At 49.5% G+C, this 17,097-nt stretch overlaps 5 protein-coding genes across 5 annotated transcripts; 1 reads left to right on the forward strand and 4 right to left on the reverse strand.

Moving 5' to 3' along the window:
* Window positions 1-88: 88 nt before the first annotated feature.
* Aud_001164 (YagE family protein) lies at window positions 89-1,752 on the reverse strand (the record flags this gene model as incomplete). The annotated part of the gene is made up of 2 exons (XM_043286664.1): window positions 89-165; window positions 222-1,752. 2 exons carry the CDS (start codon window positions 1,750-1,752, stop codon window positions 89-91), a joined length of 1,608 nt encoding a protein of 535 aa, XP_043142599.1.
* A 724-nt stretch (window positions 1,753-2,476) lies between these two features.
* On the reverse strand, window positions 2,477-3,626 carry Aud_001165 (uncharacterized protein; the record flags this gene model as incomplete). Its single annotated transcript, XM_043286665.1, has 2 exons — window positions 2,477-2,984; window positions 3,040-3,626. 2 exons carry the CDS (start codon window positions 3,624-3,626, stop codon window positions 2,477-2,479), a joined length of 1,095 nt encoding a protein of 364 aa, XP_043142600.1.
* Window positions 3,627-4,097: 471 nt separating this feature from the next.
* Aud_001166 (CTD kinase subunit gamma) lies at window positions 4,098-4,877 on the reverse strand (the record flags this gene model as incomplete). The annotated part of the gene is made up of 2 exons (XM_043286666.1): window positions 4,098-4,661; window positions 4,719-4,877. 2 exons carry the CDS (start codon window positions 4,875-4,877, stop codon window positions 4,098-4,100), a joined length of 723 nt encoding a protein of 240 aa, XP_043142601.1.
* A 369-nt stretch (window positions 4,878-5,246) lies between these two features.
* On the reverse strand, window positions 5,247-8,166 carry Aud_001167 (chloride channel protein; the record flags this gene model as incomplete). Its single annotated transcript, XM_043286667.1, has 7 exons — window positions 5,247-6,719; window positions 6,770-6,861; window positions 6,908-7,022; window positions 7,079-7,231; window positions 7,283-7,386; window positions 7,443-7,975; window positions 8,030-8,166. The coding sequence occupies 7 exons, from the start codon at window positions 8,164-8,166 to the stop codon at window positions 5,247-5,249; spliced, it is 2,607 nt and encodes an 868-aa protein (XP_043142602.1).
* A 561-nt stretch (window positions 8,167-8,727) lies between these two features.
* Aud_001168 (uncharacterized protein) lies at window positions 8,728-11,726 on the forward strand (the record flags this gene model as incomplete). Its single annotated transcript, XM_043286668.1, has 1 exon — window positions 8,728-11,726. A coding segment is annotated over one exon (2,999 nt), but the record flags the coding sequence as incomplete, so codon positions are not given.
* Between the last annotated feature and the right edge of the window lie 5,371 nt (window positions 11,727-17,097).

Here is a 17,097-nt window from a genome sequence, read left to right on the forward strand (position 1 = left end):
CACGATGTATAGATCAGTGAAAGACCAATCATCTGAAGCGCCGCTAAAGGATCAGGAATACTTCGAGGAAGGAACACAAGATGAGCGACTAATCAACTCCTGCGTACAGGTCGACCACGATGTTAATGGCTGCGACTAGGATTTCCGCCGCGATCAAGATGATGACTGTACTTGGTGAGCCAAACAGGAATCGACACGACAGCTAAAAGTAAGGGACTTACCGATCCATTCAAGATACTCACCGTGGCGGTGAGTCAACTGATCCTTTAGGACTGCCAGAAGATCCGCAATGACGTCCAGTCGCTCTGTGAGAAGACCGACTCGTTGATCCATTTCGAGATAGCTTCGGACAGCCTGGTAAACCGGCTCCAGCTGCGGCTCTGCCCACATCAGTTCCGGACTGTCAAGGACAGAACCTTGTAAATGAATGTTTATTCGTAAGATGAACAGTTCTCCAATCTGCATGTTGATTTGTCGCCGCGTCATGTTGACACTTCCGGTTTGGGCGATTTGAGCCGGGAGTGGTGCGGTATTCGAGATGGTTTCTGAGACGAGATCCTCGAAGAGGGATGTTTTGACGGATTGGGACAAGGCATGTGAGATGGCAAGTTTGGTCATATGGTTTCGAGGATCACGGAGCGAGATAAAGTCGTTGTATATCCGTGCCTGGTACTCGCGAGCATAGTAGAAGTTGAAATTCTCAACCTGCGTATCTTCGGGGCTCAAAATTGAGTTTGCGAATTTCGAAACGTCGGATAGGAATCGTGATTCTTGCGCGGGTGACATGCCCCATATGACAACTGTCCCGTAATCAAAAAGGAAGACCTCCGGGGTGTGGATGGTAGTATCAAAGTCTGGCGTCTCGTCTGTCTGCTGTACTGCTACGGAGCTCTCCGTATGAGCGTCATGGTGCGATTGTTCTTGCGAATCTCGCAAGTCAATGAGGTCTTCTCTGCGTGATTTCGCATTATCTTCAACCTCGACCGCACTGTCTGAATACCTGCGCTCGCCAAACGGCCGATCGGGACTCGACGAGATAGGGTGAAGCCCCAGCGCATTGTCGGACAAATTCCTCGGCGCTCTTTGTTTATCCTCATATAAGTAATCGTAGGGAGAGTAGACGCATTCGTCATATAGCTTCGGGTTAGCTCCGCGGGTCTTTGACCGTGCTTTGAGAAACTTAATGACGCCTTCGAGTCTGTACGAATTGGCCGTACAGTATGCTGTTACTCGTGGAAGTCGGTCTCTGTCTGCTTTCCCCAATCTGGCGGCGTGACTTCTGGCAGTCGGTTCTTTAATTCGCGTGATCTGCGAATACACATCTCGCGGGAACTCGTCGTCCGCAATGTCCTCTTCAGCAGCTGTCACAGGATCCGGAAGCAGTTTTAGTTTCTGCGCATTCTTGGTCGTTCGCTGTGGTCCGACCTTGGGTGCTGGTGGCATCGAAGGCACAGCCGTGCTGTAGGGAGCTCCATGGCTATTGCGGCGACGGAGCTTGCTGTTCAGGGCAGAAAGGCCGGTCGGTCTCGATTGATTGGACGGAGCGTTGGGAACAGAAGAAGCACCAGAAGTCAATGGCGTAAAAGTGGGATCCGCAGGGGCAGTAGCATCATGGTATGTACTGACCGTGGCCAGTGGGTTGAATGTCACTGTCCGCGGCGGACGGCTTCCTCGTTGCTGTGACGTATTGGAGGATGCTGGCTGCTGTTGGTATTGGGGGAGTAACGGGGTTGTCTCTGCTGCCGAAGTCATCCTGTTTTTTGTTAAACAAAACAATCAAGAGACGTCTGTCATGAATGGACAGATCAATGTCTGGAAAAAAGAAATAGAAGAGGAGAAAAGGCCTCTGTGGGCTAGCCGCAGAGATGAAAGCCTAAAGTCCAAAGTCCAAAGCGGATGGATCGCAGAAAGCTCGAAGCTTTGCACGTGCTCCCGCCAGACGCTGCCATCAGCCAGTTTTGGCCAAACAGAGATATCCATCGGAAAATTAATATGCTTATTACTGCGATAGTAGTTCATAAAGGCATTTACTGCTTCATTGTGCACAATTTTATCCGGGTATCCAAATGATCAACTATCAAGCTATTTTCCAGCATCAACCGGACAGGTTGAGAGCCCATTCTCATGTTGTACAACGCTGGAGTCGTGACCTTGAACGGGTTGTTTACGGTAACCATCAAGCAATTGTACAGCTAGAACTTTCAGAAGCGGTTCAACGCCGTTGTTCGGCGAAGCTTAAGCCTTATAGACCTTAATGAAAGTAATAATACTGCGGACTTCCACCGGAGCCAGCTCTCGCTCTGTTGCCTGTCGTCAACGGCGCAAGCCACTCAATATCCCCATAGCTGATGTGTGATGTATGATGATGAGCAAATGCCAGTCATTATTCCAAATCGATCTCGACCTGCCTCGAGACGCCCATAAACACCTTGTCGCCTGGTTCAAAAATACGCAGAAACCGATAGACTAGGAGCCCTTATCTGCGAACAAACCCCGAAGAGCCACCTGCAGTTCTTCTAAGCCCATTAACAGTGGCGGTACTGCGAGCTCTGTTGAGCCAGTTCTGCTTGGCGTTTCGTCCAGTCTTTGAGGCTTTCGGCGGGAGGGTTGTCTTGGCCTTCTTAATCGGGTTCTCGTCGAGCACACGGATTGTAACATCACCCAGCTTGACATCCTTGGGGCGTTTCTCCGTAGCATCGAGAAATTTCAACTTGTTTGGTTTCTTATGCGAAACATTAAGCTCCTCCAAGGGGGGGGTTGGAGGTCTGGCGACAGGAGCTGCATTGAGAATCTCATCCGGCAGAAGAGCAGGGAGGGCTGATCGGCGGGCATCTTGTGTGGTGCTACCTCGCAGCGTCTCCGTGCTTTCTGAAAGCTGGTCATCAGCAGAACCGGCTGCTAATTTGGTCACCTCCTTTTGTTTCGCTTGCTGTTTGCGGAGTTCATCCAGTTGTTTTCTCTTCTCCTTTCTCAGCTGTTCCTCACTGTACTCTGAGTTAGAAATAGAAGTACTTTCTAAGAGGTAGTGGAGATACTAACATATGTCTGGCTCGTTCTTGCTTTTTGGCTTCCAGTCTGATCTTGGACATCTGAGCTGAATTGTCAATCGCTTCGGGAGCTTCGTCATCGTCACTGCTGTCTTCGTTGTCCTGACCCTTCTGCTGAGGCTCTGGCACCTCTGTCTCCAGCTCCACCGGCAGTTCAGGCTCTTCGCTGTCGAACCTGAAGTGTTTCGTCTTAGAGGCAGGCGCCTTTGCCTCTTCTCGTTTCGACGCTGACTCAATCATGGCGCTAGACGTCTCAGTTGACAATTCCTTCTCCGGCTCTTCAGCAGCCTCTAGACTGCTTCTCTTTCTCCGTTTGTTGTGCTGTGACTCGGGCTTTGCAGCGCTTGTAGATTCGGGCTTGCGCTTCCCATTTGCGGTGGTCGCGATGCCTTTGCTATCACCAGAAACTGTAGACGATGTCTCAAAATTCCTTCTTCTCGTTGCCGTCACCATTCTTGCTTCGCGGCCAATTGGACTTGTAAATGTTGTCGAGGTTGTATTGCTGCTATCGAGTTCGGCTTCGTCGACTTCTTGCCGTACAAATAGACCTTTCGCTGCTGTAACAATGTGAGAAAACATAGAGAATCAACCGATCCCACTATGAATTCTAAACAATTAAAATTTGCAAGACGTTAATTTTGCGCTCGGCGACGAGCAGATAAGCTTCAAGAAATAATTCAACTGATAAAATCTATCGGCGCAACTTTGATCCGAAGGCGGGACTCTGACTGCCAAGAATCATCGTCTGGGTTTCCACTCACTGACATTACTAGAGGAAGTGAAACGAAGCACTGCAACAGATCTGAACAAGAATTAGGAGACCCGGCACTGGTACTAGTAGTAATACAGTTTGCTTTGACTCCTTGAAGACTAGGACTCTAAATTCACTTCAACAGGTATCTTTTACCATACAACCAACTCCGCCTGTAAATATAAGCATCAAACCCAGGGATATATAGCTGCCAAACTCCACAACACCTTTTTAAAACCGATTAGATGCAACAAGAAGGAGGCGGATGATAGCCAGCCCCAGACCTAAGATTCTCCCCATCATTGAGCAGCAATCATTTGATTGCGCTCCATAAGTTCCTCCTGCGCTCCCAGGAAGTCGTCCTCACCTATATCGCTGACTTCATCCCAGAACTTGCCATGCTCGTCACCATCATCCCCACTGACTGTCCACATACTCTCGCGCAGCCTTTTATTCCGTTCGCGGTCTTCTTCAATCCGTTGCTCGATCTGCCTCTTGTCCACGCGCATCCCACTCGGCCTGGAGCCTCGCGGGGTTCCGCCTTTCGCTTTCGCAGCATTATCAACCTCCTCCTCAGCATCCAAGTCAAGATGTGCCGCCTGGGCCTCCCGTTCCTTGAGCCCGGCGTCGATCTCAGCTACCGTTTCGGCTGAGAGAATATCTTTACTCTGAAGCCCGTTGAGAACACGCCGGACGTGCTTAACGTTTGCAGCTCCTGATCCATCCGGTGGTACGACGGCATCAACGACGCGTAGAATATCCCTTTGCATCATCCGGACATAGGGTGTGTGGTTTTCCTTGGTGGCCATTTCGCAGAATTGCTCGATGAAGTACATGATGTTGGCTCGGTTATTCATGTTGTTCTAGACAGAATTGTGTCAGAAATGAGAGTAGTTTCCTGCACGACAGCAAAGACATACCCTTTCAAGTTGTTCCAAAATACAGGAATGGAGATCCTCATCCATGTCGCGGTATTTCAGCGCATAATGCGCTGCCTTCTGTGATGAGGTCACAGAGGCATTAAGGTGTTGTAACTGCGCAGTGAAGCGCATACGAACTTCAAACGGATCCGCCATCATGGTTGCGGTTCTGGAATTGTAGAAAGCTCAACTAGTCCAGCTGCCACGAAAAGTGATCAGTCTCCGATAAGAGATAGCTGAACCCCAGCAAAGATCTTCGGTTCCAGGCGGTAGACTTGTTCTGCCGGCAGAAAATGTGGGGTGATCGTCATGGGATCTGGAATAATATAAACAGCATTGCCAGCGGCTCCCCCAAGACAAGCCTAGGTATCACAAGGTCACAAAGATGATAATGTTTCTACTGAAGGTATATTGAAGAAATTGGTGAACAAGCACTCATTAGTTGCGTCACATTTCACAACAAAGCAGATATCCAAAACCTCATCTACAAGGGTATATATTTCACAGTCCACGTCCATTCCGCAAAGATCAAATTGAAGGACGTCTATCCAGGGAACTGGCAAAACTTGTTCCGTCATCACTTTCAAGAAGACCTATCTCCTCAGCCGTATTTCTCTGTCTCAATGAACCAATGTCTAGGCCTTTATCCTTGCGGGATTCTGCACCGTCAATGATAGACCAAACGTCCTTCTTAGTGAGTAGGCCTTGAAGGACGCCCTTGTTTGCAAAGAGGACATAGCGGAGGCCCAATCTCTGAAACATGCGTCGTACTATCAAAAAAGTCGTCCCACTGTTAAGTGTAATTGGCGTTTGATCCATCCAGGGCCGAAGATCGAGGGTTTCAGTAGGGTCTGCAAACGGCTGATGGGCGAAGAAGACCTGCGTCGAGCCCGGCAAGTCGCGATCTGCATGAGATGAGGAATATTTCAATGCATAAGATAGTTCGTTGCGTGAGATATAGCCCAGAAGAAGAGGATTCGAAGAATCGGTAACGACAGGGAATCCGCGATATGAGGTGGCCATGAGAAGGTTGCGGAGGCTATCAATAGTATGTCCATTGGCAACGATGACCGTGAGGTCCTCGACCCTTGTCATGACTCTATGAGCAGGTAAATCGGGGGAAGTAGTGTCGTCACGATGGTCAAGGAAGGGATATTCCTTGAGATGGATCCAAGACTCGTAAATACCACGTTTGCCGAAGATATCACCGCACCATTTGGACAACATAACCGCAATCATGATAGGTATGACATATGTCAAGGCACCTGTGAGCTCGAACATGATCACAACAATTGATACCGTCATCCGCGTGGCGCCACCTAGAGCCGAAGCCGCTCCAACGATTGCATATATTCCCGGTGTCACACAAGGAACATCTGGCTCGCAGCTGTTGAAGAAGAAAAAATTTGGATAGGCATTTTGCCACATCTTAAACATCGTTCCAAATGCGCGGCCGTACAAGGCACCAATGGCAACGGAAGGAAGAATAATACCAGCAGGTATGTCCAACCCAAACGTAAATGAGGCAAGGAAGAAGCCAAGAAGTGCGGCCATGAGCAAAAGGGTTATTGTACCAGCAGATGCAGCACCAGTCTTGCAAAGACCGAACAAATCATCGGATCCCGTGCCGCATTCGGCAAACAGTGAGTGGACAAGCTCAGAATTCTGGGCTCTCATGAAGATATTCGGAAAGTTGATCAGAGCAGATAGAAGAGCAATGACCGTAACTTCTAATATTGGGCGAGACCAAGTTCGGGATCGTCGCCATTTCGCGACTTTCATGTTCAAGCGGATCAGAAAGGCCCCATACAGACCACCAAGGATACCCAGGAGGATGAAAGGGATCATTTCGAAGCGATGCCATCCACGTGTATACTTAACTTCGTAGAGCACAATATTTCCTGTTCGAAAAGGGTTAAGCGCTTGAAGAGTTACAGCAGCAACCATTGCACAGACAAAACTCTGCCACATGGTTTTATCGGGAAAGTAATACGACAATTGCTACCCTTTGTTAGATAGGCGACGGTGGGCGATAAATGTCTGAGGCATACCTCGAGACTGAATAAAACACCTCCAATGGGTGCACCGAACGCGACAGATATTCCTGCAGCCGCGGCTGCGGAGAGCACTTCACGTTTTCTCGCTATATCACTTAGTATGAGCCGGTGGATGCCGCATTGACCACATACCTTCGTTATGGTTCAGATTATCGAAGAACTTCATCATGACGTTGGCGCAACAGCATGCAACATGCACCAGAGGGCCTTCTTTACCTAGCCACATCCCTGAAGCAACTGCTAGACACTTTTCCTCGATAAGCATTCAAGAAGCTGGACATGGAGAATGAACGGGGTACCTACTAAGCCTAGGGATTTGATCGCGAGTGTCCAGGGTCCCATAAAATGTCTAATGACAAAGCCACCAAGTACTGTCTTAATTTCTGGGATACCACTGTGTCTTGCATATATTGCGTATGTTCTGACCAGAAAACTCGCGCAGACAGCGAAGACCACCTATCGTTTGTCAGTAAGTGCTTCAGAACAAACAGGAAAAGAGTCTATTACAGAGTAGAGGACGTAGAATATATATTCTACCGTATAACCTCCGCTGGGGGAACGAACTCCAAGAGCTTTACGCCAGGGTGTCCAATCCAAGCACTCAGATACGTCTGATTGATATGCCGCGTCAGTTGCAGACGAGCACTGCTGAGAACAAATACCTTACCGTCATGACCCCAGCAACAAAAACTTCGATTCAGATAGAACTTGCCCCCTCCTGGTCCATTCTTGCAATAGCCCGTTTTCAGATCTCCTAGCCAGTCGCTCGTGATGTCGATGCAAGCCGCAATAATACCAACGAGAACTCCTGTCGCAATTAAAACCACCCATACATTACTGGCCTCCAGTAACCTGCGGGCATACCCTGCAAGACCTGGCGCGCTCGAGTAGAGAAGTCTCTTTCTTTGTCGCTCTTTTGTATATTCAAAGATCCAATCAATGGCTGTAAGATCGTCGTAGCCTACTCGGCGCCCCGGCCCTTCCACATACCAATCCAAGAACCCTCCGTCTTTTGGTGCGTTAAGATTTCCGTTCCCATTTCGCGCTCTCGGCTGGCTCAAGGACGGATTAATCTCCGGCGTCTGCTCGTTCCTTGTGTTCGTCGCCCGGAAAGGGATCGTAGATTCGGGCTCAGCACTGGAAAACAGGCGCGAAAAACTGAACGTCGCAGGTTGCTTTTGCTTGCGCTTGAAAGAAATTCTACAAATCAGGTCAGTCAGAATATGCGCAGGGTTTAAAAGCCGTAAGCCTCACGGTTCAGTTAGGCCTCCAGCCAGCGATTCATTGGAATGATCCCGGCGGGAATCGTTATCTAGGTTCGATGAGTGGTCGTAGACCTGCGCAGATGAGGACGGTCTTCCGGCTTCTGACCCTGAAATCGTTGTTGACATGTCGAATCACGGAAGCATATCATGTCCACATCGCAGCTGTAACATCGCCCCTATCAGATATTCAGCAATCCGAAACTCGGGCCGCGATCAAACAAGTCCTCGATATGCAGATGTGGCGCAGACTACGTATGGCCAAAGGCGGTGAACACACCCTACTCCCCTTAAACTACGGAGTACCTAGGTAATCGAGGAAAACAAAGAATCTGAGCTTCGATTACAGGCTTTGTACCAGATCAACCTAAAGGAGGTTCCTTAAAACCACCACTAGTATCTGATTCTGCCTTATGTTCTGTAATGGCTAGGGTAAAAATAAAAGCCATAATTGATTGGTGTGACTGCTAGAGGCCTCAGTCAGTTACCTGGAAGCCGAACGCCAGACTATTGACCATTGCCAAGTATTTTATTAAACACCGCCTACTTTTCATGGACAAGCGTTTGCTACCACGGGGGCAGGCGGTGAAAAAGACGGCCATTTTCTTCCGTAAAATAATATCGTACTACTACAAATTTTTTGTCCATTCGTTCCATATCACTGGAGTTCCTCTGGCGGCAGGGTTCATAATGAATGAAAATCCTGTCTATGAGAGGCTTCTTAGTGAGTCCCAGATACTTGAGCAGCTTCCGAATGAGCTTGCGGAACTCATTCGTACTGCTTCTGGGACTCAGTTCCTGAATGCGCTCGCTGTTAGCGCATTGAGGTCGAAATGCACAGAAAGTCTTTTCAGCATATACGAACCGATATTTGTTGATCTGGCAGCGCGATGGCTCACATCAGATCTTCATGTCGATAATTTCCAAATAATTTCCGCCTTTGCACGTATCTTACCGTTTGCGCCATATCTGCGATCTTTTGCCAGTCAATATGCCGCCTCGTGGGCTGGACCTCTTTCGGCTTTGGCTGTATCGAAAGAACAAAGTACCTTTCAACTGGAAGATGCTACGCTCCACACGCTACTCCTCGCTATATTCCGACTTTTGTCCTATGACCTTGATGTCTTCTCGACGACTGTATCGCCATCACAACTCCAGTCCCTATTTCAGCATCGAGACCAGGCTATCAGATACCTAGCAATACGGTGTTTTGCCTTATACATGCGTGCAGCTGATGCTGCTACAGAGAGAATGATTGGGGCCTATCTTGCAGATGGTCCAATTGAAGGACAATGGGAAGGCGTGGCGATCGATTACCGCTGCCTTGGTTTGTGGGAAGAGCGTCGGTGGAAGACCCTCGAGAAGCAGATTGAGCAAGTCAGATCGATTCGACAAATGTCGGACAGTTTTCTACTTGCCGAACCGTTGCGAGAGTACTTTACTGTGCGAACAGCTGAGGTCTGTGGTGTGTTGATTCCACGACTGCATGAATCCCCAAGTTCACCCTCCTCCTCGATTGTGAGAACCCCAACCGCTGTGGGCAATCTACGGAAGATTGCGAAAGCATTACTCGCGCCTGAGCCCATCCTACTCGTTGGGCTACCAAACTCGGGCAAGACAACTTTGGTCAACGACGTCGCTGCGACAATGGGACAGCTAGAGTCTATGGTTACACTTCATCTGAACGAACAAACAGACGCGAAGAGTCTCCTCGGAATGTACTCAACATCCCCGGCTACAGGTTCCTTTGCTTGGCAGCCGGGTGTCTTGACCAAGGCTGCAAGGGAAGGTCGCTGGATTTTGATCGAGGATCTTGATCGTGCTCCATCTGAAGTCATCGGTCTCATATTGCCCATCATTGAGAAGGGCGAGTTGACCATAGCTAGTAGAAAGGAACGCATCAAGTGCGCCGAGGGTTTCAAGATCATTGCAACCATGAAGTCAACCTATAATATTGCGGGCGAAGAGATTGCGCCAAACACCAATCTGTTGGGAAGCAGATTGTGGCAGAGAGTGCAGATAGACTCGCTTTCCATAGAAGAAATTCGAGAGGTGATCATCCGCAAATTCCCTCTTCTTGAATCTCGCGTTCCCGTTATCATGGATGTCTACGAAAGGGTCTGCTCCTCATTCCACGGAAGCCTTGCCATTAAAAGCTCCCAAGGAAGGACCCCGGGTCTTCGCGATCTGATCAAGCTTTGCAGCAGATTGCATATGCGACTGCAGCGACTGGGGGTCAAGACTGGCTATGAAGCGACGCCCGAAGCTGTCGAGGATGAGATATTTCTGGACGTTGTGGATGTTTTCCTTAGATACATTCCCGAAAAAACTTTGGCGGACTCGCTTGCATTGGTTGTCGCCGAAGCGCTCCAGATATCGCCACAACGGGCGCAATTCTGTCTTCATGAACGGACGCCAGCCTATTCAGACCATGGAAACAGCGTGACCCTTGGAAGGGAGATCTGTCGAAAGAATAAAGTACCCAGTGGATCAGCTTCAAAGCTTGCAGCTGCTTCCTCGCGCTTTGCATCGACTCGAGCGGCCTTGAAGCTGATGGAACAGGTTGCTGCCGCTGTGCAAATGGCCGAGCCTGTTCTTCTCGTCGGAGAGACCGGCATTGGGAAAACCACAGTCGTCCAACAGCTTGCAAATTTGATGCGGCAGAAGCTCACGGTAGTGAACTTGTCGCAGCAGAGCGAAAGTACTGATCTGCTGGGTGGCTTCAAGCCTGTCAATATCCGTACCATGGCTGTCCCTATGCTCGATGAATTTAACACTCTCTTTGAATTGACGTTCTCTGCAAAGAAGAACCAGAAATTCTTGTCTTCTGTTTCGAAAAGTGTTGCTGCGGGAAACTGGGTGCGTTTGGTCAATTTTTGGCATGAAGCCGTTCGGCTTGCCGATGGTGTGTTTAAACCAAACAAGCAGAGTCGGGCCGGTGAGGAGGAGCAGCAGCCGACGAAGAAGAGAAAACTGGATTCGCCCAAGTACCAGCAGCTACGACTGAGATGGGAGAGATTTGCAGCGCAACTGAACGATTTTGAGGCTCAAGTTTCGCAAGGTGACGCCAAGTTCGCTTTCGCCTTCGTCCAGGGCAAAATCGTTCGTGCACTTCGCAATGGAGAATGGGTCCTGCTTGATGAGGTCAATCTAGCCTCCCCAGATACTCTCGAGAATATCGCCAGTCTTCTGCATCATGGTAGCGAAGGTTCTCCTTCTGTTCTGCTATCCGAAGCTGGCGATGTGGAACGGGTTTTTGGCCATCCTGATTTTCGCATATTCGGTGCCATGAATCCCGCAACTGACGCTGGAAAGAAAGATCTTCCTCCTGGACTCAGATCTCGTTTCACGGAAGTATATGTACAATCTCCCGATACCGACCTGGACGATTTGCTCGCTTTGATTCAGAAATACCTGGGTGACCTAACAATAGGCGACTCGAGGGTCGTGTCGGACCTAGCGCAGCTTTACATGGAGACCAAGAAACTCAGCAACGAGAACAAACTCACTGACGGAGCTGGACAACGGCCTCATTTTAGTATTCGAACCCTCGTTCGTGCACTCATATATGTCCTCGAAAATGCCCATATATATGGTTTGCGCCGGGCGATCTTTGAGGGCTACTGTATGAGTTTCTTGACCGTTCTAAGCCAAGAATCCGAGCGGCTACTCTTGCCTCTTCTTGAGCGGTATGTCTTTGGCAATGCGAAGAATGCTAGGGCACTACTAGGACAAACGCCCAAGCCACCGAATGATGGAAATGCTTACGTGCAGTTTAAACATTATTGGATGCGCCAGGGCCACATGGTCCCAGAGGCACAACCCCATTATATCATTACTCCTTTCATCGAGAAGAATCTCAAGAATCTCGTTCGAGCGAGCTCCATCCGTCGGTTCCCAGTGTTGTTGCAGGGTCCTACCTCAGCGGGTAAAACGAGCATGATAGAGTATCTTGCCAAAGTATCGGGGAACAAGTTCGTTAGAATCAACAATCATGAACACACCGATTTGCAGGAGTATCTTGGTTCCTATGTCTCTGGTGATGATGGAACTTTGCGTTACCAGGAAGGTGTGCTGGTTGAAGCACTGAGGAACGGATATTGGATCGTTCTTGACGAACTTAATCTTGCACCATCGGACGTCTTGGAAGCATTGAACAGACTTCTAGACGACAACCGCGAACTATTCATACCCGAGACACAGGAAGTCGTTCACCCGCATCCGAATTTCATGTTGTTCGCGACACAGAACCCGGCTGGCTTGTATGGAGGCCGGAAAGTACTGTCTCGCGCGTTTCGAAATCGATTTCTCGAGTTGCATTTCGACGATATCCCAGAGAGCGAGTTGGAGTTCATCTTGAAAGAGCGGTCACAGATTGCGCCATCATTCTGCACCAGGATTGTGTCTGTTTATCGAAAGCTTTCCCTTCTCCGCCAAGCGAACCGGCTATTTGAACAGAAAAACAGCTTTGCCACTCTACGTGATTTGTTCCGATGGGCTCTGCGCCGGGCAGACGATCGTGAACAGCTAGCCATCAATGGCTTTATGCTGCTTGCAGAACGCGTCCGCAATCCACAAGAAAGGGCGGCTGTCAAGGCAGTCATTGAGGAGGTCATGAAAGTTCCCATTGATGAAGACACAATCTACAGTGCTGCTGAATTGGAAAAGCGCGCTCCTAATCTGAAGGAATTGGCGCCTGGCATTGTTTGGACAAAAGCCATGCGACGTCTCTTCGTCCTGGTCTCAGTAGCGCTTGAGAACAACGAACCCGTTCTTCTCGTTGGAGAAACTGGATGCGGCAAGACGCAACTTTGCCAGGCAGTTGCAGAAATTTGTAGGAAGCAATTGTTCATCGTCAATGCCCATGTGAATTTGGAAACTGGGGACCTAATAGGAGCTCAAAGACCGGTTAGGAACAGAGCGGCCATCGAGATACAACTACTTCATGATCTTCGAACCGTTGTCAACACAGGCGACGCTGAGCTGAAATCTCTTGACGAGCTGAGGAGCATTTTCAGTGCTATGACCGTTGAACAATTGGAAGCATGCGATTCTGAAATAGTTCGACGGATTCAGAAGAACATTGCTCGCTTGAACGCCCTCTTCGAATGGTCTGACGGTAGCCTTATAACAGCCATGAAGACTGGACAATTTTTCCTTCTTGACGAGATTTCTCTCGCTGATGACTCGGTATTAGAGAGACTCAACAGTGTTCTTGAACCGCACAGGTCGATACTTCTGGCGGAAAAAGGCCCTATTGATTCGATGGTCGTCGCGCACGAGGGATTCCAGTTCCTTTCGACCATGAATCCTGGAGGAGATTACGGCAAACGCGAGCTTTCAGCTGCTCTCCGAAATCGCATGACTGAAATCTGGGCCCCTCAGCTCTCAGAGGATAATGATATCTTGCCCATTCTTAGAATGAAACTCCGAACGGAGTCAGAGGATCTCCCCAAAGCCATGTTACTGTTTGCGAAATGGTTCAAGACAACCTTCCAGAGTTCATCGATTACGTCCCTCTCTATCCGAGATCTCCTCGCTTGGGTAGACTTTGTGAACAAGTGTCAAACGACAGGTCTCAAATTCTCAATCGTTCAGGGTGCGGCAATGGTGTTCGTGGATACCCTTGGTGCTAACCCTGCTGCAATGCTCGCTGCTTCGTTGCACGATCTTGAGAAGAACCGCCAGTTTTGTCTTGAAAAGCTTCGTGAACTCTTCCACGTTGATGCTTCCAGCATTTACTTCCAAAAGTCGACAATTGAGCTGGAAGATCACGCGCTGCGTGTAGGACCTTTTGACCTACCTATCAATGGGGATGCAGCACCTGATCCGCAATTCATTATGGATGCCCCTACTACGATTGCCAATTCGGTCAGAATCGCACGCGGCCTGCAACTGCCAAAGCCTATTCTCCTTGAGGGTAGCCCAGGTGTTGGCAAAACAACCCTTGTTACTGCGCTTGCTCGAGCCCTTGGGAAGCCACTCACCCGTATCAACCTTTCTGAACAGACAGACCTCACTGATCTTTTTGGATCTGATGTGCCTGTAGAGGGCGGCGATGTCGGTCAGTTCACCTGGCGTGATGCACCATTCCTGCAAGCCATGCAGCGCGGTGACTGGGTTCTGCTGGACGAAATGAATTTGGCGTCCCAGTCCGTCCTTGAAGGGTTGAACTCTTGCCTGGACCACCGTCAGACGGTTTATGTGGCTGAACTTGACCAGACTTTCAGCAGACACCCGGATTTTGTCCTCTTTGCCGCACAGAATCCCCATCATCAAGGTGGCGGAAGAAAGGGACTTCCCGCATCCTTTGTTAATCGTTTCACCGTGGTATATGCAGATAGTTTCACCCAGACCGACTTAAAAAAAATCTGCGCGAAATTATTCCCTGGTAGTCCCCCTTCGCAAACCGATGGGTTGGTGGACTTTGTTTCTCTCTTAAATGTGGCCATCAACCAGGAACGCAGGCTAGGGGCTGTTGGTGGACCGTGGGAGGTCAACTTGCGTGATATTCAAAGGTGGCTCCAGCTTGCAGATCGAGGCGATCTTCAAGTACCAGCAAACAATTTCCTTGATGTCGTCATTTCCCAGAGATTCAGGAGTGAAGAAGATAGGCAGTTGGTTTCTCAGCTCTATCAACGCGTCTTTAAGGATGCTCCGACTGTTGCCAAAAGCCTTTACCACAACCTTACCCAAGAGTATTTCCAAGTCGGGTTTGGAGTGATGCGTAGGGATGCTCTTCTTCAGCAAATTCCTGAGCCGCAGATGAAGATATTCCCGGGTGACCTGCCGATCATGGAGTCTCTCATGCTTTGCATAGAGCAGTCATGGCCGAGCATCTTGGTGGGTCCATCAGGCTGTGGCAAGACCGCTCTGATAAGAAAACTTGCTGCGTTGAACGGTGCCGATTTAGTTGAATTGGCCCTGAGCGCTGACACAGACACAATGGATTTGATTGGAGGATTCGAGCAGATTGACTACAAGCGGGAGGTTTCATCTCTTGTACATGAGCTTTCGCTGTACCTTCGCCGCCATCTGATTTCTGCATCCTCAGCGACCGAGAAGTCAGACGCATTTTCAGCCTTCCTCGAGGTATTTGAACGGTTACAGAGCTCAGATATCTCGCTGGATTTTTTGTGTTCATCCCTCCCTGTCTTGATGCAGCTTCATCCTCAAGAGGCCCTTGGAGACTTCCTTCAGAGAGCGCAGCACTTAATGGAACTCTCTAAGCAGTCCAATAAAATGAAGGTTGGTTTTGAATGGACGGAAGGTGTCCTCACGCAAGCTGTCCAGCAGGGGCATTGGGTTGTTCTTGATAATGCCAACCTGTGCAACCCTTCAGTCCTCGATAGGCTGAACTCCTTGACCGAACCCAATGGAGCTTTGATACTCAATGAGCAACGTACCGAAGATGGCTTTGCAAGAATTGTCAGACCCCATCCGAACTTCCGCCTCTTCCTGACGATGGATCCTCGTCACGGGGAGTTGTCTCGTGCAATGCGAAATCGATGTGTCGAGGTTTGCTTTCTACCTTCGGAGACTCCCAAATCAGCCAACAGATCCATCCCTGCTTACACCTATCAATCGTGCCTTTACCGCCTGAGGCATATCTGGGACTTCAATCAGCTTCAGGATAGAGGCGAGCTTCCGCGGCTCCTCTGTGAATTGGGTATAGACCATCTCTCGGTCGAGGATCTGAGAACTATCCAACAATCCTCAGAAATGACATCGGCGGGCTTGTTCGACTTCTCCACGGGAGAGACTTTGCCCTCGATGCTAGACCGATATGTGCCTGTTGTCCTCGAAGATTCCTCCTGGGAGCCTTCTACTTCTTGCAAAGCGCAAGCCGTCAACTTGAGCGGTGCTTCCTTTGCCGTTCATGGCCAATTCCAGCCTCTACATCCTCTCGTGAATGAGCCGCTCGCTTTGATTCTGGGAAAACATGTGACCATATCGCGGCTCATGGTTTTGGGTCATCTACAAGAGTGCAAGCTCAATCTCCATCGCCTAAGACAAAGCTTGTTGCGTGCTGATGAATCAGCCAAACTCCTCAAACCGAGCCAGATGAGCTCTCTGGAGAGATCCCTAGCATCAAGACGGATAGCTTCACTGATGAAGGATGCAACGCAACCTATCGGCTCGTTCCTCGCTGACTGCGGGCAAGCGGTCTATGATTTCATACAAAGCTTAGACCGCCAAGTGCTTGATACTCCTCAGGCTGTGCATGCTCTTCGTGCTGTTGTCAGCTTTTGTGCTGATCTTCTCAGAATCTCTGGAGATGGTCAAGTTGATGAAGGCGAATTCCAAGTCTATCTGCAAATTGGAAAGGAGCTGTTCATTTCCTTGCTCGATTCCTGGCCACCACTGAAGTCCGTAGCTCTAGCATTGTCTCAGTGTCTGGGTCGTTTCCAGGAGAACTGGGCATTGAAGACTGGACTCAGCATGCAAAGGCTATGGGAATCCTGGCGGCCAGCCACTCCCGCCACTCAGGAGCAGCTGATGTCGAAGTTGGACCTCGAGAAAGTGGCAGCCGAATTTATGGACCTTGCTCTTAAGACCCATCTGGATTTAGCCCAGCTGAGCCGGGTACGCAATTCCCTTGTGGACGCTCAGAGAACCATCCTGTTGGACGGTGCCGACGAAGGACAGCTGGTTGAGGCACTTAAGCAGACCGTGATGGAATTGGCAAAGGCGGTGCAGACTTCTGATTCGGCTCAGTCGCCATACTTCATGAGAGAATTTGAAGCCTTGTGCCAATACCACGATCTGTCGTCGATACAGCATATTGAAGATAAATCTGATTCAGTAGTCAGTTCGATTCTACCATTGTTGGCTGGTCGTCAAGCGCGGCCCCTCGACACATCAAGTCTTCAAAGTCAAATTCCTGGTGTTCTCCATAAACTCTCTCTGTTTGCAGGGTCTAACCGGTCCTCCATGTCGGGCTCCGCGATCACTGGCATTTTCTCTCTATCACTGTTAGAGAAGCTGACGTTCGTCGGCACAACCAATCTGGGCCAGATGGATAGCTTGGAAGTGGAAAAGCGAACTCTTTCCAAAGCC

Source organism: Aspergillus udagawae (genome assembly GCF_001078395.1).
Source record: "Aspergillus udagawae IFM 46973 DNA, scaffold_1, whole genome shotgun sequence".
Taxonomy (NCBI): domain Eukaryota; kingdom Fungi; phylum Ascomycota; class Eurotiomycetes; order Eurotiales; family Aspergillaceae; genus Aspergillus; species Aspergillus udagawae.